We start from the raw sequence: 26436 nt of genomic DNA on the forward strand, positions 1-26436 counted from the left end.
GCTGCACTAGGGGTGCATCTACTTCCAATCTCCCTCAAGTGGTCGTGGGCAGGATCTAATAGCTTGTGAATTATTGAGATGAGGGTCTCTATTCCTCTCTAAATACTGACCAGAGGCATTTCTGGGCATGGGCAGCTCACAACCATCTGAACAAGAAAGCAGGAGGGCAAGAGAGAGTGTGAGATGAGATGGAAATCACAGTCGTTTATAACCTCATCTTGCAATAATACTGTCCATATCCTATCTGCTAGAAACAAGTCGTGAGATCCAGCCCACACTCAAGGCGAGGGCATCACACCAGGACATTGGTACCAGAATCCAGGGACCGTTGGAAGCTCTATTAGAAGCCACTTACCACGGTCTGTCCTCTGAGTCATCGTCCTTTTTCATGAAAGCTAATACATGCTTGCTCCCAAGTAGTTTGCTTGACCTGCTTCTTGCCAGTAGGAAGTCTGGGGTCTACTGGCCTCTTTTCATTTTGTACTGTGTCACTCCTTTTAGTCCAAAATGACAGTGTTTCTGCTGATACCATTTTCTCAAAAACTCTGTGGGATTTCTGTGAATCCAGTCGGGGTTCACTGTACTAGAACAAGGTCACATCCACAAATCTCTTTGAGAAGAGCCTTCCTCTAGCTTTGGGTCCTGTTGAGAAGACCAAGAGTCAATGCCCAATTGTCCCATTGACACAACCCGGAAGGCACACCTTCAGTCTCTTTACAGGCTGCTGTGCAGGACCCAGTAACAGCCCATGCTTTGATCTTTTTGGAGTCTTAACCCAGGGTTCTGCAGTCTCATTCAGCTCTGTCTCTAGACCACATTTTTCTGACAGTGCTTGGAAGCCATTTCTTAATTTTAGCATCTTTTTCTGTCCGGAGAGGCTGAGAATTTTCAAAATCATCAAGTCTTGCTTCCTTTTCTTTTAACAGTTCTTCCTTCAGTTTCTTACTCTTGCAGTTTACTATAAGCAGCAAGATGAGGCCAGATGGCACCTTCAACCCAGCTTAAAAATCTCCTCTGCTGGATCACCAAGTTCATTAGTGCTGGTCAAGACCATTTTGTGAGGGGGAAACTATATTTTAACAGCCCCTCCCGTGCATAATTGCAACCCACCCCCATGCCATCTCCCTGCTCTTCCATTCTTGCTCCACCATTGGCTTCATTGCCCTTTGCAGCCCCTGACTACTTAGGCCAAGGTTTTCAGCATCCCCAGGCTGACGAACATCTTGTTTCCAATAGCTCAAGTCCGTTAGATTCAAGTCCTTGGACACCCGGAAGTCCAAAGTGATAGAGATTCATCATATAAGCAAAACACGGATGATGCTGTAGTTGGCTAATATGTTATTCCCACAACACTATCTCAATTAAAATGTATAAAATAGCCTTTAAGGAGCAGTAACGACACATGATTGCACAAAGCTATAATTCTAATGATTTACATTTGAATAGCTTTTCCCACCCATTTTACCGTTTACAAAGGGTTTTCATTAACCTGCTTATTCCTCACAAACATCCTTTGCAGAAGATATCTTTTCCCCAGTTTCGAGCTTTGGGAACTGGGGCTCAGAGATGTCAAGTCATTTTCTATCAGTTACATGATTTAGAGGATGTCACGTGACATTGGAATTTCAGACTCCACACCTGCGTGCGCCACTCTGCATCGTAGATGTCCTCCGGGGACAGTATGGAGGGCAGAGTCGTTTGGAGTCGGGGATCAAGGTGGATATTTTTATTAGGATGATTTCTAGATGTGGCTGAATCGTCTCCGCATCTTTGAGTTTCCCTACCACAGACACTGCAGACACCACTGCCCTCTCTTTGTAGTGTGTGTTTTGTTTTTTTGTTTTGGTCCAGACCTGGGTGCCCTGGAGGATGCTGTACCAGACCACGGTCCTCCAGAGGCTCTCTGTGAGCACATGCTGGCTTTCTTGGTCCTCTTCCTCGGCCTTTTGGCACATTTATAAGATAGAGTTTGGCTCTATTGGCAAAATGTCCTGACAGCTTTCCGTAGTGAATTTGGACATCTGCTGAAAGGTTTGGCTGTGTTTATAGCTGGTGCTGATTAGCAAATAAACTGAGTCTGAAGGGAAAATAAATTAAAAAGGAAAGGAAAAAGTTGGTATAGAATCTTCTCTATCTGTGGATTTGTCATTTTGGAGTTTGTGATCATTTAGATGGGGCTGAACTTGGAGCTGGATGACCTAAAGGGTTGAGTCTGTCTGCACTACAGTGACCTTGGCCGGGCCACAGGATTCCAGCATGATGGAGGTTAAAGCGCCTAGAGAATATACCTGTCCATCTCTTGATTGAATAGTTGAGAAAACTGAGGCTTGGGGAGATGAAGCTATACTTGCAGTGTAGCCATTAAGTGGTAAATCCAGGCCTAGATCTTAATTTAATGCTCTTTCTGAGGTCACTTGTTCCATCACACAATGTTTTGGTGTTTTGATAAGAATGTAAGAATTGTCAAATAACTTGTTATAAAATTTGCATTGTTATGTTCGTCCAGCAGGCTGGCTCAGGGTACCAGGGTCCTCCGTGACCCCTCCGTGGCCCATGTGTTGGTACAGACCCCCTTGTTGCCTCCAGCAGCTTCCTGCCCTCTTACTCTCTATCTTGGCATCTTCCCCCTTGCAAGCTGGCTGTATCCCATCCCACCAGATTTCCCAGTTACCATCTTAGCAATCAGTGTTGCTTTTCAGCTTTTATCACTTCTGTGCCCCGTCCTTCCCTTCCCTCTGACCTCACCACAAACCCCATCAACACATGCTTCTGCCAATGTGTTCCTTTGCTTCCATTACTCCATTTCATCGGCCTTCGACCCATCTCTGCCCAAGGGCCAGCTTTGGGGAGTGGTTTTCCCCTTCTAAAATTGCTGACCTGAGCATACCAGGAATTAGCGGGAATTGCTAGCCTCCAGGTTGTCAAAAGACAGGTGCCCCAGGATGTTTGCATGAGAGCTGAAGGAGAGGAAGACAGTATATCAGGAGTTTGGACATTTCCCCTTTCCTGATCCCAAACTTAGAGCCACTGAAGTGTTTGAGAGAAGAGTACAGATTATTTGAACATAGTGATGGTCAGTCTGTCCGTGAAATGCACCCATTGTTTTTCTTCATTTTATTTTACATTTGAGGGGAAATTGATGGATTTTAAATGGTTACAGAACTTTTTAAAAAAGAACTCTGATTTATGTTTCAAAACATCTCTGATTGCAGACACCTTGATGGTTCTGGACCATCACTGTCCAATAGAAGATCCTGTGGTGATAGAAATGTTCTGTATCTACTCTATACAATGCAGTAGCCACCAGGTACAGTGGCTTCGGAGAGCTTGAAATGTGGCCCGTGTGACTGAGGAAATAAATGTTAAATTTTATTTAATTTTAATTATTTTACATTTAAATACCACACAGAGATACTGGGTACCACAGTGTAGTCTTGACCACTTTAGACCTTTTTTTTTTCTTTTTCTGCCGAAGGGGACATTGTAAACCCATCAAATATTAGCATTCCTCCTACCCCCAGTATCTTTATGTTATACTCTGTGGTTTCCCATGACCTTTCACGACTCTGGAAACACATAGAAGCAGAGATGCCCTTGGGTTCTAGAAGGCATGTCTCCCTTCCACACCCTGCCTCTGTTCCCGCCAGTTACGTCAGCCACAGTAATCGACTTCACCTAAAGCAAGGGCCCGTGCAGCAGAGTAAATAATACCAGTACTAATAATGATAATGAGAGACCACATGTATTCCTTGTTCCATGTGCACGAGATACATAATACTTACAGGTGTTAACTCATTTAATCTTTTTTTTTTTAATTTATGTATTTATTTTTGGCTGTGTTGGGTCTTCGTTACTGTGCACGGGCTTCCTCTAGTTGCGGCGAGCGAGGGCTACTCTTCATCGCAGTGTGCGGGCTTCTCATTGCGGTGGCTTCCCTTGTTGCGGAGCACGGGCTCTAGGCATGCAGGCTTCAGTAGTTGTGGCTCGTGGGCTCAGTAGTTGTGGCTCGTGGGTTCTAGAGCTCAGGCTCAGTAGTTGTGTCGCACGGGCTTAGTTGCTCTGCGGCATGTGGGATCTTTCTGGACCAGGGCTCGAACCGTGTCCCCTGCATTGGCAGGCAGAGTCTTAACCACTGCACCACCAGGGAAGCCCAACTCATTTAATCTGGAAACAGCCCTGTGAGCTGTTATGCTATTATTATATCATCCCCATCTTATGGATCAGGAAACAGAGGTAAAGGCCACAGAGCCCATGAGTGCCGGCTCTGGGATTTGAAGTCCAGCATTCGATGGTGGAGCTCACTCTCTGACAACTACAGAGCTGCCTCTGCCTTATTCGCACTGCAGAGAAGCTTCCGGCCTGCCCCCTGCACCTGTTCGGTGCCTGTCCCACACGGAGGTGGGGTTGGGTGCTGTCCGCTAAACCAGAAGCAGAGGCAGAGAGGTTTGCTACTGCGGTACTGCAGTGCAGTTGTGGCACTAGTTACCTGGGGTCAGCAAAGCCTTCACGAGACGAGGGCATAATCCTCTATCAGGCCACCTTCACTTCCGACACCAGCTGCAAGTGCGGGGGGTCCCCAGACTATCTGTGCTTCTGGCCAAGGGCTTACAAATTCCAGGGTCCCTCCCCCGCCCTCAGTTTCGACAGTTCACTAGAAGGAACTGCAGAACTCAGGACAGCACTAGACTTATGATTACAGTTTTATTATAAAGGATAGAAATCAGGAGCAGACAAGATGCACAGGGTGAGTTCTGGGAGGGTCCCAAATGCAGAGCTCCTATGCCCTCTCCTTGTGGAATTGGGGGTACCACCCACCCTCCGAGCACATTGATGTGGTCACCAACAAGGAAGCTTAACTGAGCTTCAGTGTCCAGAGTTGTTATTGGGGTTTTGTTTTTTTCAGTATGATGGATTGAATCATTGGCCACATGACTGACCTTTGTCTCCAGCCTCCCTCCCCTCCCCTGCGGTCGGTGTAGCACCATTTGGCTAAGAGCCTCAACCCTCTAATCACATGGCTGGTCTTTCTGTCATGGCCAGCACCCATCCTGAAATTATCCTGGGACTCACCATGAGTCACCTTATTAGGATAAACTATCAGGGCCCACCATGAATACCAAAGACCCTCCTATCACTTAGGGAATTCTAAGGGCTTAGGACCTCCACCCAAAACCTGGGACAAGACCCAGCTAAATTCCTTATTATATAGCACCTGCATCAGAAATGTTTCTTTCAAGTGGCTAAGATCAAGGATAAGGACCTTCGAATTTCTAAATTTTAGTGGTTACTAGACATATTCATACATGTTATCTCGTTTAATCCTCCTGAAACCCCCATGTGGAAGATATTCTTGGTGTCTTTGTATTACAGATGGATAAACTGAGACTAAATAAAGTTGAAAACGCGGTACACGAATATTCGGGTAGTAGCAATTGGTGTTGGAATTTAAAACCAAGTTTCCTAACTTTAGATCAGAAGTCCCTTGAAGCTATAAGAAGAGGGGTAGAAGAAGATAAGAATAGAGATAGAGATGCTTTGAATTCTTAATTGTGTTTCTTGTCTGAAAATGCAGGATGGAAGTGGACTTGGCCAGGATAGGACAGGAAATGAGGACTGTGTGAATCTGAGTTAGGTTCCTTCCCAAGGAGACGATGATTTCCTCTCTGGTTTTTCTTCATGGGTTTATTTGGAGAAGCTCATGCATCAATAAGTCCTGTGTCAGGCCTTATCCCAAGCATTGAAAATACAGAAATGGACAGAGTCCCAGGCTTCTTTGCAGGGGGTCAGAAAGTAAATGTGAGATGGCCATAGGATGTGGTTAGAAAAACAATAGAGGAAAGCACTTAGGGTGGGCACCTAATCAGGATGGGGTAGGGGGAAGAGAGAGTCAGGAAAGATTTCCTGCAGGAGATAAAGTAGGAGCTGGGGCTTAGAAACAAACAGGGATTAACAAGGCCTAGAGTTCTATAAGGAGATGGTACTGGAATCTCTTGCCTCAGTCTAGGAGGCTGATGGGTCCTGGTGATGCCCCCATATCTAGTGCTTTGAAGGTTTCTTGCTCTGTTTGCATCTGCTTCAGCTGTGGCTAGAACCCCAGCATTGGGGGAATGGGGGCTCGGGGTGCAGGGTGCAGACCTCGGGAATGCTGAGGGTATATCGGTGTGCCCCGGGGCTCCACGGGATTTCTCTTCTGTACAACGAGGACTTTGGACTTCCCAACATGTTCCCTGAGAAATGTTAGATGCCTCTAACATTTCATCATTTTGTGATTTTATGAAAAATGTTTTGCAAAGCAAAGGAATAGAGTAAACAGGATTATAAAGAGAATATTTGCCTTCTTAAGGGAATAAATTGTTCTCAAACACATCAGGAGCATTCATTTGCATATAAACAATGCAAATTCTATATGAGCGGAGGAGCCTTGTTTTCTTAGGTGTTTTGGTAAGTTAATTACAGATTGTTCTTGTCAATTGTGCTGCACTGGGTATATTAGGCAGTGGTTAGAGCTGCATTCATTTTAAATATTGTGTACTTCTGAATATTTGCAATTCCTTGAATGTTCAGAATATTTGAGTTTTCTCTGATCTAGCCTGAATTTTCTTAAATTATTTCTGTATGTAATGGATTATACATATATTGGATTTGCATTTCCAAGAAGGTTTGGAGAAGTCCATCTTGTGTAGCCCAGCTGAACCCCATCCACTTTTAGTTATCTGGGGTTGGCTCAGGACCACCCAACAAAGTTCATACAATCTGTTAGGATGCAAAGCCCTATCTGTACTTTTAACTTCCAATGTCTTGTGGTCTTTCTGCATCTTTCTCCCCCTATAACTATGGAGTGCCCCCCACATCAATCAGACTACATAGACTTCCACTAATAATTAACACTTTGCAAGTATTTTATTTGTTTAGACAACTCTTGAAGATTTGGTCATCGTGGAGTTAGTGCCGTGCACAGAACAAAGCTGTCTTCTTGGTTCTACTCTCTCCGTGCTTCATCCCCTTCCCCCTTCCCCCTCATTCTCTTTCTCTTCTCCCCTTTTTTCTCCACCCCACTCATTCCCTGCCATTCACCCCTCTCAGAAGCAAAACACACTGCACCCCTTGTCTTAAGCGTAGCAGTTTACCAGTCACTTCCTGTCGCTTGGGCATTTTCTTGGGGTTTTGTTCTCTACTCCTAAGTGGTTGCTCAAAAGATGCCAGATACATTTCTTATTGTGTTACATCTTGCCAGGGTTATTTCGTGAAAGGGTATCTTAAGGAAATATGCTTCCATTAAGTGGGATGAGAGCAGCTGCCGGGGATGAGTTCCCGGGCAAGAAGAAGAGGCTGTGCAGACTGTAGAAGCACGTGGGAGTCTGGCCGGTTCAGAAACCTCAGGTAGTTCTCTGTGATCAGAGTTCAGGGTGATTATGAAGGTGACCGACAAAAAGATAGAGCTGGAGAAGCGGGCAGCAGTCACATCGCAGAGGAGCCTTGTGATTATATTTTTCTCCAGTGGGTGATGGGAACTTAGTGAGTCAGTACCCCAGTGCGAGGAAGCAGCAGAGCTGGTTGCAAAGCTGCCAGATTGGAAGACCGTGCAATGTCAAAGTCCTGGAATAGGGCATGGGTGGGTAGGGGATGCCGAGGAAATACATGTTGATGAGCGAATCAGGAAGCCAATGAGATTTGTGGTTGATTGGTTATGGGGTGAGGGAGAGAAAGAAACAAGTCAGGGAAAGCCCCGAATTTCTGCCCTTGATTCTTATTTGCCAAGTTAGGGAATGCAGGAAAAGAAAGAATAGAGATTGGGAGATGTTCAGTTATAGAAACATAATTTAATCTGGAAACATAATTTTAATAACATTGTAACTATCTTAATAAATTGGGCAAAGATGACAAGCCCTTGGACGTCCTTCAAGACACAGACAGCAGGCTGAAAAAGTTCAAAGTCACAACTGTCCAGCAACATGTTTGTGGAAGACTCTGGAACATAACTCCTCACCTGATGAATCCTGGCCATATCATTTCATATAAGCCACGGCTCACGACTTCGTGGTTCATGTCACTGTAAACTTGCTGCCTGGCTGTCAGAAACTGGGCTTGATCAGGGCTGAGGATATTCACTCTGCTTTTTAATCGGTTTATCAAACAGCCTAAATTCAGCCTGGGATTAATGATTCGTTACATTTTTCTCTAGTCACCACTTTAAACACACTTGGTCTGAGCACTTTCTTTCCTCCTGTCTCTCTCCTTGATAGTATCTAAGAAGACTGTGTACATTTCTGGTCATTTTCAATGGTGAGAACAGTTTAATTTCAGTATTTAAGACTCCTTTTCAGGTATTAAGTCCTTATCAGATGACACAAGACTTCTATCTCGCAGCCCGTTCCAACATCCTTGCTCTCTGGACCTTCCTGGTCAGATCTGTGAAAGGCGTGATTAGTGGAAAGAAAAGCTTTTTTCACTAACTGGTCCTGCACATGTGATTTTCATCTGGTTGGGACCCTGGAATCCAAGACCTGCCTGCAAGCTCATCACACCCCTCCTAAGGCAGGAACTCCGACAGGGAAGAAGGCAGATGGGACCCCAAACCCCCTGACGTGGAACCTTCTCTTCTTGAAGATCAGAGATATCCATCCCGCATTGTTCTAAGCTTTTCTCACTGCATTCTAAGACCCTGAGGAAAGTCCCAGTAATCTTTAGTTACAGGGTTTTGGGGGTTTTTTTTAGACAATGACACAAAGCCCACATTGTCATCATTTGTACCATGATATAAGTCGAAAATAAAGTGAGCTCTGTGAGTATGATTGGTATGAATACCATGCAATGGAAATTGTCTCTTCAAATCGAATCACACTGAAGACTCAGAAAACAAAGACTGTCCCTCCCAACAAATGGAAGCTATGTAATGAATTCTTTTTTTCCCTATGCCTTTCTTCAATTTTCTATTTAAAGAAATTTCTGAAAATACATGAATTATGCAGCTTATCTCTCGGATGGAAAAGAATTTTCTCCTTGGATTGGATGACTGCATATTTATTAATAGCAGTAAAAATTTCCATGTTCTTTTGTATCAAATGGGATGCTGACTAAAATATGAAAGAGCCTTTCCAGCAATAATAACAGTAACCAGTAACGGCTGGATAATTATAAAAGCTGTATGGACTTGAAAGGCATTTTAATTTGTCATTACTTCTATGTGTTTAGGAAGGATCTGAATAATTATTCTGACCATAAAAAAGAAGAGTGTACTATTTTTCCTCATTATAGGATTATGTTCTTAATGTACCACTTTTACTATAAGTTAAAAAAAAAAAAAGCAAAAAAAAAACCTCTCTTGTGGTTTCTTCTAACAATGTAATCATGATTGAAGTCTGCTCAGCTGGGAATATATTTGGTTTTCTTACTATTCTGTAGAGATACTGCACTTCAAACTCATTTTCATTTGAAAAGTGTTCATCTTTGCAGATTTTAAAAATGAGATTATGCTTGTTTGCTTAGTGAGAACTTCCAACCTTTATGTCACATTAATTCATGAAGATGACAAGGACTATAGAATTTCCTTAGGTCATGACCGGATGGTAGCAGAAACTGAATATGAGATTCTAAAACAGGATTTTTCTTTTTATGACAACTATTAAAAAGCATCAGTGTTTACCAGGGTCATTCCAAGGCAAAATTTCAAAGCTATTTTTACCCAAAAAATGCAGGTAGTCTCCATTTTCTTTTGGTCTGCATTATCCCAACAGCATTCAGTTCTTACTCAGGTCCTAAGAATATTTTATGACAGCACTGTTTTTTGGAAAATAAAATGTCAAGATATGCTGTGTGGTTCTAGGTGAGTGATAAGATTATTACTTTGTGGCATGTGACTTTTCATTTACCAGATTTCCACTAAGATATTTAGATCTTAGTGTTGAGGGATAGGAAAATCTATGCAAGGATTTTGACATGCTCCAGCACTTTGCCGCCCTCCCCACTAAAATATAGCTTTAGGGTCAATGGCAATTGTTAGAAGATACTCTTTTGGCAGCCTCGTTGCAGGCTGTGACGTTCAATACTGTGAGAAAAATGCCCTTCACATCATGTCAACAAGCTCTTTTGCCTTTGATTCTGATCTTTCCTAGAGTTCAACTCCCACGCTTGACAGCTGATGACCTTGGGCCATTAGCTTAGCCAATTTTGGCCTCAGTGCTCTCACCTTTAAAATGGGGAGAAATGACATTAAAGGTGGATGAGGGGATTCAATTATCATGTAAAATAAATGTGAAAGTTTTGACACATGGTCGGCATGTAATACATGGAGGTATCTTCTTACCATAAAGGAAAACACAACTAAAAACCCATTAAAAATTAGTTATCTGTTTGATTTAAATCTATACTTTTGAGAGTAAAACCAGAAACAATTTCTTCCTATTTATCCAACTGAAAATTTGAATGAATTGAAGGGGGCTTATACTTCTTTGAAATCTAAATGCTATAATGTTGTTCTTCCCTCCCCAAAAGAGGGTTTGGCAAAGAGTGATACCTGAAACTTAAAGATGGGTGTTTGCAATATGCCATATATAAAATTCAATTTATTATTTTAATTTTAAAGAACTTTCAGAATGAATTTAGTGTCTGGATTGCCAGTATAGAGATATCTGTTTTCTTCTACATACACTGAAGTGACATTGGTAATTGAATTATTATATATGCATGTTATTTAGAACTTAAAAGATTCATCGTTATCAATTCAGCTTTATTTTAATTTGATGGCTAAAGTGGTATGGGGGATGGGAAGAGCTTAAGAGAAAGAGAGGGAAAGGGGGGTGGGGGGATAGATGGTAATATGTAATTATGAAAGAAGGTAAGACTGTATTTCCTTCTGTTTTATAGCCTGAAGAATAAGTAGTGAAAACATCAATTGAGAGATAAGGAAAAATAAGTCAGGATTTCTGTGCCGTGGAGAATCGCTTACCAGCCACAAGAAGAAGATTCTTTCTTGAACAATGAACATTTCTTATGAGGATTCACAGATTAACATATGACTAATTTAAGTTTTGGAGAGTGAATGAGCTTGCTTTCTTTCTTTTTTCTAATTTTGTGGTAAGTTATGATATTTGGATGGTTTTTTAAATTTCTTTCCTGATAATATATTTAGCACATGTTCTCAATTATAATCCTATAGCAAACAGCGGGAGCGTCATTCAAACTTAAAGACAGTGGAAAATCTCAATTTCCAATTTATTCTCAGATTTCTTCAACGTATAATTATTCTGTTAAATCCTTGCAGCTTGAGATGTAAACCACTTCAGTCATGAAATAAACTTTATTTTTTCATCTTGTTGACATGATTGGTGGCAATGTGCACAGAACCAGACAAATCACTATTAGTAGAAAATATATAATGGACACAAACTCTCATTTCACCGTCAAAAATGTGAGCCATCTTTGCCATCTGAACAAGAATGAAGAGGGGAATCAAGGAGGAATCCTCATCTTTTTTTTTCTGATCATTCAAACAACAGTTTCTCAAGGTTAAGCCAAGTCCTCTTTTGCAAGCTGCCAAAATAATAGCTTAGGAAAAGATCTAGTTTGCCTGCATGACGATCCTCTTAGGCAAAAATGTCTTAATAGCAGTTGACCTTGATGAAATGTTTTCCCAAAGGCATTCAAAAGAAGAATGATCAACCCCATATGAGAGGGAAATAAATGAAGGCTTTTTATGAAGTTGGCCTGAATTGTGGGCTTTAGTGTAGGGCACTGATGATTTGGAAAAAAGTGAGTGAATTCTGAACAAATGACTGCCTTGGGTACTGAGGTCACCTGTTCCTCTGTTTCTCACTGAAGTCCTTTTGCTGAACTGAGATTCAACTACTTCTTTAGAGAGAACGCCACTGGCCAATATGGCAGACTGGAAAACCATTACTCTCTGATGGGGACTATCTCGGAGGGTTAAATTTCTAGGTTGAAATCTTCTCCATGGCGAGTGGATTTGGAGTCCTACAGGCTGGCTGCAAAGCTGGGCATTTAAATGCTTCTATTCTGGATGCTTCTTAGGGCCTGGCTGGGGTTGCCCTTTGTACATTGTGACTCCAGCCGATTGATCTCTTGGTGTCAGGATTTTCTGTATGTCTGTGATTTTTCCACAGAGAGCTGAGGTCGTTAAAACTCAGTGAGCAATAAATGAAATGACTTAGGCATGCACAGCGTTGTTATGGAGGTGTTTGCAATTTGGCACCGTTCTCTTGAGAAGGGTCCACTCAGGAGAGACCAGGCTTGTCAGTTTCCGTGTCTGCAGAGAAAAGAGGCCGTGCCAGCCACACCAGTCATGGGCCATCCCTTGGGAAGGAAGAAGGCTTTGAAAGGAAGCAACCTATTTTTCTGTTTTGGAAAGCACACAAAAGAGGTACAAACCTCCAATGATGACTTTTCTTCAAGTGTGTAAAATAAGGCTTTCTTTGTCAATTCTGCTGTAAAATAAGCATTGTCCAAGTAAAAAAAAAAAAAGAAAGAAAGAAAAACAGTCTGTTTCTGTTTGTGAGCGAGCTCATATCCTTAAGCGTTTTTTGTTGTTGTTATTGTTGTTAATGACAATATAGACACGCCTATGAACGTAGATCTCTTTTGCTTTTCAGAAGGGCTGTGCCAAACCCTTTATAGATAAGCTCCCAGATATACTAATCAGATTATTTAAGAATTCCTCATCTAAATACCATTGCTCTTTGGCAACCTGTACAGTGCAAGGGAATACCCTGCCAGAGGTCTGTGGTTTGTTTTCAAATTTCTTTTTTTTCTGCCCCTGCAGATAAAGGGAATTGTCATTCCAGTGTACCATGGAGGTGACGTTTTCTGTGATGAATGTAATTTATATTTGGGGAAGTCTTGAATGGAAGCATCTCTGCTGGGGAAGCTAGCTACTTGTTGTTGTTTCTGTTCCTTTTTTGGGGGGTTATGGTTATACTTGTTTAATTAGGTCGTGTCTTACCTTCCAATTTCATTAGGAACAACGGGACTGAGATGTAAGGGAACTATTTTCAAATAGCCAAGTTAATTCTGGTGGAGAGGAAGAGCCCCCTGCAGACCTGCTGCTCTGGAAGGACCTTCTGATTACAGCAGAGATTCCGGGAAAGAGAAGAGTCCAGGAATTTCCTGTAAAATCTCAATTTAAGGGAACTGGGGGAGAACGCTATCTATTTGAAAGAGTGAGAATATCCAGATCATCAATATTTAAAGTATTTGCACTGTTCCAGAGTATTTGTAGCCATGTCAACTAGATTAACCAACGAATGCCCATTTGAAGTTTGACTCCCATGAGAGAAAAATGGTTCGGAGTTAACACACAAGCCTAATGGTGTTCTTACATTAGTGTGAAATGTTTGTATTTAAAAGGATCCTTGTTAAAGGTTGAAATAGTCCATGTCTTCTCAGAGAGATAGAATCTCCTACAGTGCTGGGCATGTAGTGCACTTGCTTTGCAGAGTTTTTCTTCTTTAACTACAGAGGGAACCTTCAGGCTGGCTCCTGGGCCATTGGCCACAAATGCCATAGGAATGAGACCCAAGTTAATGAGCTTTCATTGCACATAGTCTCCGCAGCCCAACACACTCATAAATATGATCATAAAGCAATCTGCTAAGTAGAGAGGACTCCAGTGATCCCTTTGGCTGATAAAAGTAGTAACAAAACTCATCAGCAGTTGCTTGACTACAAAGACCAATAGAATTTGTTTTCCCTTTACCTTTTAGATGACATATAAACATACATGGGAACTGCAGGAGTCTTTATACCTTTCCATTGACCTGAGTTTATTAGACCAATCAGACCAAGGGAAGAAAAACATGAGATAGATGAAAAAATGCTAATACTCCCACTGGGAAATTTGAGCCCTGGGGTCATTGGGGTGGGCAGGTCTCACACCTCTTCTGAAGCTGAATTTTGAGTGAGGAGTTTCTGACAGGTCACATGAGCACAGCATATTGGAACTCCAATAAGAAAACTGTCTTAACTGTCAGGTAATAAAATTACTACCCTTTCTATGTTCCATCCAAGCTAAATATTCATCGTTCATTTGACCAGATCGTACAAAGAATCGATGGTTGTTCTTTTGTCACCAGAATGAGAATGGTCTGATCAACATACTATTGTGGGGATGGATTTTTTTTCTTTTCCTGCTTCTTACCTAATTTATTCATCCTAAAGTCATGCTAAACTACCTCATAGGTTTGTGGTGTGGATTAGCTAATTAATACATGTCAAGTGCTTAAAAATATAAATCTCTGGATTAATGTTGCCTTAGTTTTCTAGTTTAAGATATGCATGTCAAATGAACTATCTGGTTATTTCATTGTTATCTTCATGTTGATAAATTTGACTTGAAATTTCGTATACAAATATTTTGATGTGAAATGAAATTTTGAGAGTCCCAGCATGGACTGAGAACATCTAACTCAAGTCTGGCAAATGTAGCCCCTAAGGAAACAAAAAGTACCTAGAAGCAAAACCAAAATGTTTTCTTAAGCAGATTTTAAAGCAGGTGTTCTCCCAGGTGGGGTGGAGAGGAGGTCAACACTTATTTTAAAGAGTGTATTAAGTCATTTGCACTATAATAGTTTAACTGCCAAAAATCGTCAGTGATTTATGCTGAAAAATCAATTAGAATGGGGTGAAGGTTATGCCTATATAACGTAACCCTTAATTCCTTCCCATGTTGAGTTAAAGAGGGAGGAGTCATGATTAGTCCATATATTTTGGAACACCTCCCTGCAAGAGAGACTGGGCAGAAGAACGTCTGCCTTGGTTTGTTTCTTCCTAGAAAAATGGTGAACACTGGTTGTTTTTTTTAAAAAAGGATATAGCCTAAGAGAAAGGAAAGGAATTAGAATCTGACAGATTCTTCGTAATGTCATTTGAAGGCTCAATGGCAATGAGTTAAAAAGAAATTTTCCTGCTGGCTCTACTTGGTTACCATTTTTCCCTGTATGATTAATTACTCCTTAGTCACCATTCTGAGGAGCAGTTTTATTTGCTAATTTCAAATGTCTCAACTTCATTAGCAATTCATTCTGACCTTTAAAAACCACATTCTATAATCTTCAAATTATATGAGTGAAGGAAAAAAAAAAAACCTTATTTTCCCTGTCCCCCAACCTCCAACTATCATGCACAGGTTACCATTGTGAAGAACAGTCAAACTATTTGTCGTGTGCTAAACTGTCACATCAACAGTGGTTCTTTGAAGTCCAAGCTCAAGTTCTCTCATCCCACAGGTGGTCACCAGGATCGGGCTGATTCAACTTCAGAAAGTTGAAGTAATGCACAATGTAGTGCATTTGGCTGCTAAATTTATTCATTTCTTAATTAAAGGGAAAAAAGTGAAATTGCTATACACAATCATGGACTCCTCTCTTGAATCCTTGCTATTTTGAGAACTCTCAGTGCATTTTCTACTTGAAGTGATTAAAAGTCTGACTGTAAGACCACCAGTGATGGGCAAGGTAAGGTTTCCTTGTGGCGGCCAACTCAGTGACCATATGTCCTACTTTAAAATCAGTTTCTTATTGTATATTCTCATATTTCTTGCTATTGTCTTCATAGCTGGAAGGAGTGTTAATCAGTATTCATAACAGCATCAGTACTAATGATTTTATCACTCAGACTCAAAGAGTTGCCATGCTGGGTCAACCCCATGTCCCATCAGTTTACTAATCTGGCCATAAATGGTTTGAAGAAGCTCAGAATGGAAGGATGTGATTGGCCTCCCTAATATTAGTTCCAAGAAAATTATGAATGCTGCATATGTATAAGCAAGGTAGTAGGGATGTTTTCCTCTTTTGTCAAAAAGATCATCTCTTTGGTGGAGCTTGAGAATAATGGAAAGAAGGGCAGTCATCTTGCAAGGAAGGCTACCTGCAGAAACTCTGAGAACTGTCAAAGCATTAGGAAGATCACACCCAGTAGAGAAAAGACATCCTCTGGCCCCCGGGGGTCCACAGTCAGCTGGAGGAGCATTAATGAATGGTTTGAGTTTTCCTTCCTTTTTTCTTCCACATTCAATCTTCTTTTCTCTTTCAGCTTTCATGTTGATTGGCAACAAGGACCACGCATTCAGAACTCCTCAGTGGCGTGTACTTTTCTCCACCCCTCTTGCTTAACTAGAGCATGTTGCTGTTAAAAAAAGTGATGAGTAAAAGGAAATACAGTCAGTGTATGGAGAATACTTGGCATTTTGGAGACATATTTTTTTAAAGCCAACAAGTTTCTACTTTTGACTAGGTATCTTTTTTAAAGCCTCTGTCTTCATTATCTTGGTCTTTACCACTTAATTTGAGGCCAGTTACGAGCTCATCTCCTACCTCTTTATATAAGCTACCATCTCTCAGTGCCCTTTAGGTATAGAGAGTTTAATTGTGATGAAAGCTAATCAGGTACCCTTTACAAGCCACCCATGGGGGTTTATAATAAACTGAGTGTTCCACCCAGGGATTCCATCAACCATTTACTTCTTTGACGGTACTGAGATGCAAATGAACTAAATACTTGAGTTATTTTCCAGTGACCCCCTGGTTCAGAAACTGCCTGTCTTCCCAGATGAATGGTGAGCTCTGTCTGGGTGGATTTGGACTCAGTCCTTATCCATTTTTGTACAGTAACACATGTCTTGGTTACTATAGGGCCTTATCTCTGCAGATGTTGAATGCAAGACAGAGTACGGTTCCTACTTTTAGGAAATAGCTGATATTATCTGATGTTGATGGGATTTGAAGAGAACAAACCAGTTTTCCTTTGCAATCATTCTTCTTTAGCCAAAGCTCTATTTTCCGAGAATAGAGATGGATACCCGAGGAGGGAAAAACCAAAACCAAAATCTATTTATCTTTTTTGCAAACTCTAGTAATTCAGTTTATAACAAGGACTAAAGGGGTTGTATGGGTTATGTTTATCATATGTGCATATATTGATTTAGTAATTATTTATTGAATAAAAAATTCCAGACAAAAGAGACACTATAAAAGAAATGATACAGGAGTTAAAAATAACTTGAATTTAGAATACAGTTCTGCCATTTATTTGCTCTATGATCTTGGGCAAGTTATGTAAGTTTTCTGAGCTTCAGTTTCTCAGTGTTTAAGGTGGAGCTAATGATACTTGTATTACAGGGTTGTAAAAATTGAACAAATTAACTGTATGCATTTCTTCTTCTCCCCTCCTTCTACCATCCAACTAGCTAATAATTGTTTAATGTAAAACAGAGCCATTCAGTGTGAGTTGGAAAAGGCCTTTACGACTATCTTGCCCATCTCTCTCATTTTGACCATTCTTGTTTTTAAAAACACGTGATGAGATAGAACCTTGTATAGAAGAAGGTTGCAGCTAGTATAACTCCAGTGGGAAAGAGCTTCCCAGAAGAGCAGAGCCCAAAGCTTTCCAGAAGCTGTCAAAGTGAATTCCCCAGAGGCACCTTCATCTGTCTCACTCCTGCTGCACCCCTCCCCCATCCCCAGGTTCAAGCATCTCTGCCAGCCACCCCTCTCCCCAAGCATCTCTTCCAGTAGCTCTGTCCGCCTCTTGGGCTTTTACCTGGCACCAGGACCCACACTTGCAGCTACCAAGGAGTGCTCATGATCAGTTTGGCTCTAAACACAGAGAGATAAGACCCGCATCTGCTCAACATATTTCCATAGGCGGAGCAGAGGTTAGCATATGTTTTTATACAGTATTTGTAATATAGTGTACATGCGTGTATGCACATAAATATGAATCTGTTACAGCATGACCTATTCATTTCTATACTTTTTTTCTATTTTTGATAAGATGCAAGATGAATAGCACAGCTGTGGATGATTCCCCTTTGTTCCTTTGTCTCATGAGAGGAGCCATTTAACTGTAAAAATGAAGCTGGATTTATGACTGCCAGTCTGAGTGGTAATAAATGTCAGACAGACATTGCTGAGTCATAAACTTTGTGAGCTTGAGCCTAACCCACTGCATCCATCAGCTCAGTACACATGAGCCCCCAACTCCAGAAAGTCAGCTGACTTTGCATGCACATGAGATCAAAGGACCCAGCTCTGTAAATATGTCCCTTTGGCACCCCAAATTTTTAATTGTTAGCTGACTAGAATTCCTTATGTGTTTGCTCAGAAATCTGCCCTCTGGTTCAAGTTCACAGCACAGATGCTAGAGAAGCATGGCCAGAATCCTCATCACTGGGGGAGGATGAGTGCTTCCTGGCGGGGTTGGAGCTGCTAAGTTCTGCCCAGTCCCGTTAGGGACACAGTGGGTTCAGGAGTCCCACCCGACCCAGCCCCCGAGCCAATGAGAGCTCTACCCGGCAATCAGTGCGGTTTGGACGCGTACTATAGCTTTCTGCCTGGAGCCTGCTGGATTTGAACTTTTCAGACTCAATATTCCAACCATATCAGGCTGCAGTGTCTCTGGACAGCCCTCGATTCGTGTCTAGCTGCTGACTGCTCTGCTTGGTCCGCATTCCTGGAGCCTGATCCCAACAAAGAAGGTGTGTCCATTTCTCCAGCTCCCTCCATCTTGGTGACGTGTCCTACTGACTCCTTCCTTGAAGACAGGGGTCCTGCTCTCCTGTTCGTTCTCTGCACCAGCCATCCTTAGCTTACAACCCTCTTCCTTATATTCTTCTCATCATCAGTGGATGGGGCCTTGATAGTCCTGACAAGTGGGGGGAAACACAGCCATGGCTTTATAAGATCCACGCACATTTTAAATATAGATACATCTTCACGGCTTCAATGATATGCAGTTACATACTTAACAGAAATTATCGTGAATTTAATTTGAAACTATGAGTTAGGCGGCATTAAGGTGCAAGAAGGGAGTTGAAATGTAGGAAATTTAGGAGTTTTAGCCAGGCTCTGCCAGGAGAGAAATTGGGGCTTTTATAAAGCAAGCCGCTTTGCTCTCTCTAAGCCCAGATTTCTTGGGTAAAACAGTAGGGGAGGTATGGACAAGATGGTCTCAATTTCCGTGTCAAATAGGAAGTCGATGGAATAGTAAAGAAAGCGATCATGCCTTTTACTGTGGTACGGTGTGCTGAAGTAATACCTCCTCCGTTAGGGTTTACTTCAGTTTTCAGGAATGTGAATTAAAGCAACTCAGAAAAATTAATACGACTAGATCACAGGAGGGCAACACCGATGCCACCTGCATCCTAAATGAAGTTTGCAATTACTTTGCCCACAATATTACACTATCAAAAACTCCCAAAGATGTCCAGAGGGTTTCTGGCATTTTACTCTGTGCACTTGGCAGTGACAGGAGGATACCTTGGGGCTGTCACCATTCACCTCTCCTACGACAAGGCTCCGACTCACCGCTTCTTCATGTTCGTGACCCCGCAATTGTCCGGTGCGTCCCAGGTCTCAACTGACAGTGAGAAAGCACTTTAATTTTGTAACCAAATACGTCAAACAATTTAGCCATAACTAAAGAAAGAGCACGGACTCCAGGATCAAATCACCGTGGAGCTCGAGGGCAGCAGGAGGAAAAGTGGCATCCCAGCCACGGTGACGGTCTGTAGACTGTTCTGCAGCCTAGGTGTCATCAAAAACTCAGGTGTGTGGCCACCATCAATCATTTTCAAGCGTCACCCCATGACCACCTGCCGCAGCCCAAGCAGCACGTCCTGTTGCTTCTCCCAGGCTTGAGTCAAAGGAAAACAGCACGCACCAGAGAGCCCTTTGAGAAGCAAGGAGGCAGCACCCTCCCAGCCTGGTTTTAGGCGTGTTAGGAAACGTCTGTATGAGAAACAGAAGAGGCGGGGTGTTCATTCCTCAGATCAGAAGCAGCAGGGAGAGCAGGGCAGGGGAGTCGAGCTTTCCCACCCTGGGGCCCAGTGCCCAGCAGCTTTCAGGCTCTGGCTCCCCCCAGTCCATCCCCTTGGAATCAGGCTGATTATTGAGAGATGGAAATCACTGCCTGCTGCTGTGGAGAACGCCCACTTGGCGCCGGATGGGACAAAGGGAACAATAGAGATAAGGCTTTGGAACACAGCCTACAGGAGACAAGAATCGCTCAGGTAATAACACCAGCCCCACGTGGCCTGAATGCTCTCCGCAGGGACAAACTTTTCTTGGGTAATCATGGTTGTTAGGATGGAGGATGTAAATAACGGGGAGAGTTTAAATTGAATATTTGACAGCACTGAAATCCTCTGAGCCGTGCATTGAATTTTTACTTTAAAAAAAAAAAAAAAGCTTTATTTACACGGAAGGCCTGCAAAGGCTTCAAACAAATCCCTTGTATCATTTAGGGGGAGAAATATTTTCTCTGTCCCTCACACTTGGAAATGACAGGTGCTGTCTCCTATGTAGGGGGGGAAAAAAAAGTCCCTTGGGAGAGGCTGTTTTAGGTGATTACTTAAGCCAATTTGCTTCTAAAATGAAAAGACTGGCAAACTGCCCATTAGCACATTGGCATATCAAATGATAATGATGTTCCCGCAGGAAGATTAAAGCACTATATTGGTTTCCACTTCCTGGGCAGGGGGGTAGTGGAGGGAAGAAGGGGAGGCCTGGCTTCTGCAAAACGGCTGTAGCTACTCGAAGGTTCTAGATTGTTGGACAGGGGAGGAAAAGCAGGGGGATGGGAAAGTAGAATTCAGGCAAAATCAGGGCTTAAGAAGGAAAGGAGAAAAGCATGAGTTTTCACAAATTTCTTTAGCCATTTGATACAGGCTAAAGAGGAAAAGTTGAAACTGAGCTTTCTCTGTATCACCTATACTGGGACAGGCGCACAGTTTTCAGGGTGCTTGTGGGTCATCCTCTGAGGTACCCCGACTGCCAGGTCTATAAAAGGCTCAGGTGTCAGTGTGCTAATTGCAGGTCTGTCACCCCCTCTGAGAATCTGGGAAAGGCCTTCTCTGTTCTTGCCCATCCAATGCAGAATGTGTAGGAGAGGACCCAGAAGTTCACCCCAGCCCACGCTGCATCCTGTTCTCTGGATGCGTCCAAAAAAAAAAAAAAATCAAATGGAGGCCCCCCCTCCACCTTCTGCAAAACAAACTGAGAGGGATAGCTCGCTCTGCTTGAGGCTTTCTGTCCCTTGTATGCACATTTTTTGACATAAGCCCTTTTAGAGAAGGAGATGCGGAGGGAACCTTCTGGCTGCCTGTCATTGCTGGCCTGCGGTGGAAGCGTACCGCAGCGCATCCCTGCCTTGTTACATCTCAGGTGCCCTCTCGTGTGAGGCACCCGGGGACCCCAGCATCCTGTGTCAGCAGGGCTAAGGAAGCAGCTGAGTCCGGGCAGAGACCCAGGGGACTGAGCAGACAGCCAGGGCTCGCACGGAAAGAACTGCTCAGATGGACGTTACACGATTTTCAGACAACCTTGCAAAGCCAGGTGTCATTCGGAAAAGTGTTCCTATCCAGCGACAGGGCACGGTCTGAACACGGATTTGTGGAAAAGACTGAGCAGCAGGTCAGAAGTTGCCAGGGAAAAGACTGGAAAGAGAGGGGCTGGGTCCCAGCCATCCGGGTAAAAAACACATCAAGGGCTGGTCCGGGTAACACTGGTGTGCTGTCTGTGGTTGGCCGTGGTTCCTCAGCTGGCAGAGCAGGTGGCTACACCCTGCTGGCCCCAGATTGAGCAGGGCCCCCAAGCAGGGGGTGAGAGCCAAGAGAGGACACAGAATTGAAGACGATGCAAAGTCAAAGGCAGAGCAAAGGATGGAGCGCAGAACCTCATGGGAGGCGCCCGGAAGCAGCACCACTGAGACCAAGCCAGCCACCCATAGGGCAGGGCTTCCCAGAGGGGACCCAGCTTCCCCCGACATCCACAAAATTCTACCAGATAGCTGGTTCCTGCTCCAACATTATTTCAGATTTCTCTACGTGTTCCTGAGCAGTTCTGCCCCTGGGATGTTGAGGGGCTCTGCCCCCAACTGCTGGGGACTGAGTAAATGGCAGATTTCTGCACCAGCCCATTATTGGTGGGTGGTCAGCTTAGGCAAGATGTTCCGAAGCCAAGACACATGGATGACGCAGGTCCTTCAGGGTCTGCCTCAGTGGGCACGAGGCTGCTGGTAAACATCTCCCTAGTAAGAGACAACCTTGGGGAATTAGGGCAGCCGAGAGGGGCAGATGGGTTAATGGCTGCCTGTAGGTGGTAACTTAGGGTCCTTTGTCAACTCTCAAATCAGCATTGAAAAACAGACCTATTTTGTGGGTGACATTCTGTGCTATTGTAGGTCTTATTTCAATGCATTTCAGATGCTTAAAATACAGTACAGACATTCTCACAGGTTAAGGAGAAAGCTGTGTTTAACTGTCACAAACTTAAAGGTCTAATTAGAACTGCATTTGCTAATTACATAATTTGTATTTAAATTGATAAACCTAGAAAAATGAAACTGCTTATTGTACTGAGGGACCAACAGAACTGTGTAAGAGTAATGTGAAGCTCTCAAACACGTAAACAGAATGCTTTCCATTTGATTAAAGGTGTTCCTTTATTCACAAGCTGTTCCTCTATTCACAAAAAAGTAACTTGTCATGTCATTTTCCTATGATAGTTTGTGAAATATTCCAGGCCAGTTCAAGCCATCAATAGAGTCAGTGTCTTATGGCTTTAACTATGTTTTGGGAACATCTACGCTTTGTCCTTCTGAAAATCTCCCCCCTCCCCAAATCTGGGGAAATAGACGAAGTCAAATCACTCTGTCGGGTGGAGCAACGAGTTGGTTCTTTACACATTTGCAGAAAGCTATAGATCATCCTTGGGCTCTTTCAATGAGGAAAGTCTGTTAAATATAGTAACTTGGGCAAAAGAAGATTAGATAGACCTCATTAATCCTCCTCTACAAGTGAGCGAAAATGACTTCTGTGAGAGGCTGAAGGCAGAGAACTGGTTATTTCCATCCGTGTGCTGTTGGAGTGATTGTTGTCTTGGAAACGTGAAAGCCATCACACATGGAAACAGATGATAGATGGTGAGAAGTAATTGACAAAACCATAGCTAACACGTGCCTGTTGAACTTGGGCAGAGTCTGTTAAAAATGAATCAGAGGGAAGGGGAGGCTTGCTGGCAGACATGTCCTCACGTAGGGCCTGTAGCATCTTTCTCTAAGACAAGGTCCTTGTGACATCCCTACTCCCTTATAGCTGTATAGTTCTTGGAGTGTATACCAACCTCCAGCTGAGTGAAATGAGGCAAAGAATCGTAGAGGATTCACCCAAAGTCCCGGCTGACTAGTGGCAGAATTAGGGCCAGAACCCAGGTGGTGTGATCACTCCCTAAACTATGGTACTTGGTGTTTCCTGAACCAGAGCTTGGGCGGGGGCTTGCCCAGATAACAGCCTTGGTCTTTGCCAAATCAGGCCCCCAGAATGCCTTATGCACCCCTGAGGTTTGAGAACTCAGGAAAAGAGCCCCAAAGAAAAACCCAGACTCTACGAGGCTCCAAAATATTTGTGATCCCTAACTGATAATGAGAGGGCTTAACCTGCAACCCCAGGTATATTCCCAACAGAAAGGGGAGACCACCCTTCACAACTGGACACACAGAGACTTCTTCCCTGATGAAGTTCCCAGGAGAACTAGTCAGTTTCCATTGGCCTTAAACCAACAGGCTACCAGGGCGGGGCTCCCACACGTGTTTTGTTTCTGTGGCCCCTCCCACATTTGCCCTGCTTCTCCGTGACCCTGCCCCTCTCCTGAGCCGACCACACAGAGGCCAATGCTGCTTTTGGTTAATCACTTCTTCCCCACGTTTCTGGGTTATCGCTGATACGCAGTTTGCTCTTTCAGAATCCTTGTAACAATCCAATGGCTCATTTCCACAAACACAAGCACACTCAGTATTTGTCATTTTAAAAAAATCCACTTTTAATTTATTCATGCCTCATCTTCACTTTTCTCCCCATTCCTAACCAAATGTCTCTTCTTACTGGTGTTTTCAACACCTTCTCCCTGAGTAGTCACTGGACATGTTAAGCTTAATCATGTTCGCAAGACACTTCAATACAAAGTCCAAACATAACCAAACCAATCAACCAACCAAAGACAATGGCTTGGGCTACTGTGTGAGAACATAAGGTGGCTTCTTTTGAAGGCAACCCAAATGGATGCTCTTTTGCTCTGGAATGTAGCCCTGTTTATTCTGAATGTTATTATTTGACAGTGTGTAAGCAGAAAAGCATCCATAGCTGAGTAGTAACAAGCAATAAACAGGCCCTGAACTGTTGCCTAGATGTTGAAAGAGTGAGCAAAGCTGTTCCACTCTGGGGCCAGGGTCCCTCCGATGTGTATAGGATGTGTCCTGAACACTTTCAGCTTTCCATCTGCCTGAGCACCAATTTTTCTCATGAGCAAAGCCCGACTCTGCCCTGCAACCAATAAGACGATTGGAGGTCAGAACAACAATGGCCTTCCATTCATGCCCAGCTAAGTCCTCCTCCTGTGGGCCTCTAGGGCAGCCCGGGAACCTCTGTCACCCTCCCCAGCATGGGATCTGAGGACGGGAGGGAATACTCCCTACCAGCCTTCTGAAAGGAAGGCCAGCTCTGGCCTTTATTCCTGCCAATTCCTCTCTTTGGAGCAGAATTCAAACATGACCCCAGCTCTGCCTATTTTTTTTTTCCATCTGTCATTTGCGCTTTCAAATCTTCACCCCCATACTCTTATCTAAGACTGGCTCCTTAATTTCCATATCTGTCGTTTAGGTATAATAATACCTACTCTAAAGTACGGCGGTGAGGATTTAATAAGACAATATTTGTCAATGTGATTAGCGCTAATTCTTACCCAAAGTATTTCAGAATGGTTTTGGGTATAAGTGTCACAGCTATTATATATTTATTATAGCTTATATATCTAACATTGTGAACTAACCTTCCTTATCTGGGTTAATACTTTATATTTTGTTTTCTATTGTTAAGATTGTCCCACTCTTCTTACTTTAAATTTTAATTTTTTCTGCTTTGTTTTTGCTCACTCTACCCCACCCCACTACCCCTGTCTTTTAGCTTCTTATGTCATTTTATTTTAGATGTGGGTTTGGTTTCTTTCTTTCTTTTTTTTAATCATTACTGGGAGTCTTTGTCTTTTACCAGGAGAATTAAACCATTACCTATTTTGGCATTTCAGAAAATTTAGTCTGAGGTCATTTTGCTTTGCATTTTGTATGTTTCCTTTGTGTTCTCTAAGTTACATGCACTGTTTCCTTTCTTTTCCTCTAGTCATTTGTAATTTAAATAAAATTTAAATTTTGTAATGGTTACCTTTAAGTTTCTCTAAGCATATACTCAAATCTATAGTTCCTTAATTCTTGATGCAAAAAAAGTCAATTCCCCCTAACTTGACTTTAAAGAAATCAGCATGATTTAAGTCAAAATTGTTCCATCCTCTTGGCCCCCTCCAAGGAAACCCCACTGTGAATGTTGTTCAGTTCTGTTCTGAGACCTCATGCAGAAGAGGAAGATCAGTCTAGTCTGATTTTCTATTAGCAAGAGTTTAAACACATAGTTTTTGTTTGTTTGTGTTTTCGTGTATCAAGAAGTTGAGACGTGGGCCATCCAGGGCTAGTACAGCTACTCAAGGATGTTTTCAAGATTCCAGATTCTGTTTGTCCTTCTCTAGCTTTTGTCCTTGTGTTTCTGGCCTGATTTTTGATCTAGGGATGCAAAGATCAATAAGGCACACTTCTTGCTCTCAAGGTGCTCACAGAGTAGTAGGTACAGTGGATAAAATAAGCCGTAGATTCTTTGACACTGTCCTCCTTTTGGAATCCAGACTGGCTTTGACCATGAGAATATGGCAGACGCAATGCAGTGCCAAGTTTGGGTCCAGGACCTTGCAGATAGGTGGCTTCCAGTTCCTTTCTCTCACAGAGCCCTGGGCCACCATGTAGGAAGTCCGACCACTCTGCTGAGTGGGCCACGTGGAGACCGGGAAGACCAATGGGGTGGATGAGGCGCCTGGCGGAGCCCAGCCTTCCAGACATCCCCACCAAGTGCAGACACGTGACTGAAGCTGCCTGGACTTTCCAGAGGAGACCAGCTGCCAACTGCCTGCTGCCAGGTGACCCCTTGGACACCACGTGGAGTTAACAATTCGTGCAGCAAGCCCTGTCTGAATTCTTGACCCATCACATCGTGAGATAAGATAAAGTGATCATTTGAAGCAAAGTAGTATTGGAATAATTTGCTACACAGAAATAGATTACGAACAGGGATGTGTAAGTAAACAGAGAAGTATAAGACAGTATGAAAGGTGAGGGGTAGCTGCTTAGGAGAACAGAGTTCAGTGGTGAATTAAACAAAGTTATAGTTTTAGGCTTTTTGTTAGTTAGAAAGAAGTAATAATAGGCACCTCTTTCTAACCAACTGATAGCCTAAAACTATATGTATGCAGTTGAACAACATGGGTTTGAATTGCCAGGTCCACTTACGGGCAGGTTTTGTTCAATGAATACCTACTGCAGTACCTGTGGTTGGTT

At 43.0% G+C, this 26436-nt stretch overlaps 1 protein-coding gene across 1 annotated transcript in view; it reads left to right on the forward strand.

Moving 5' to 3' along the window:
- Positions 1-10898, forward strand: part of ZMAT4 (zinc finger matrin-type 4) — a 262765-nt gene extending 251867 nt beyond the window's left edge. Inside the window, exon 6 of the mRNA XM_068532192.1 lies at positions 10864-10898. Coding sequence (XP_068388293.1) covers positions 10864-10879 — 16 coding nt within the window. The 3' untranslated portion in view covers positions 10880-10898. The remainder of the gene's footprint in view (positions 1-10863) is intronic.
- Positions 10899-26436: the final 15538 nt, after the last annotated feature.

This window comes from Eschrichtius robustus, chromosome 21 (genome assembly GCF_028021215.1).
Source record: "Eschrichtius robustus isolate mEscRob2 chromosome 21, mEscRob2.pri, whole genome shotgun sequence".
NCBI classification, from domain to species: Eukaryota; Metazoa; Chordata; class Mammalia; order Artiodactyla; family Eschrichtiidae; genus Eschrichtius; species Eschrichtius robustus.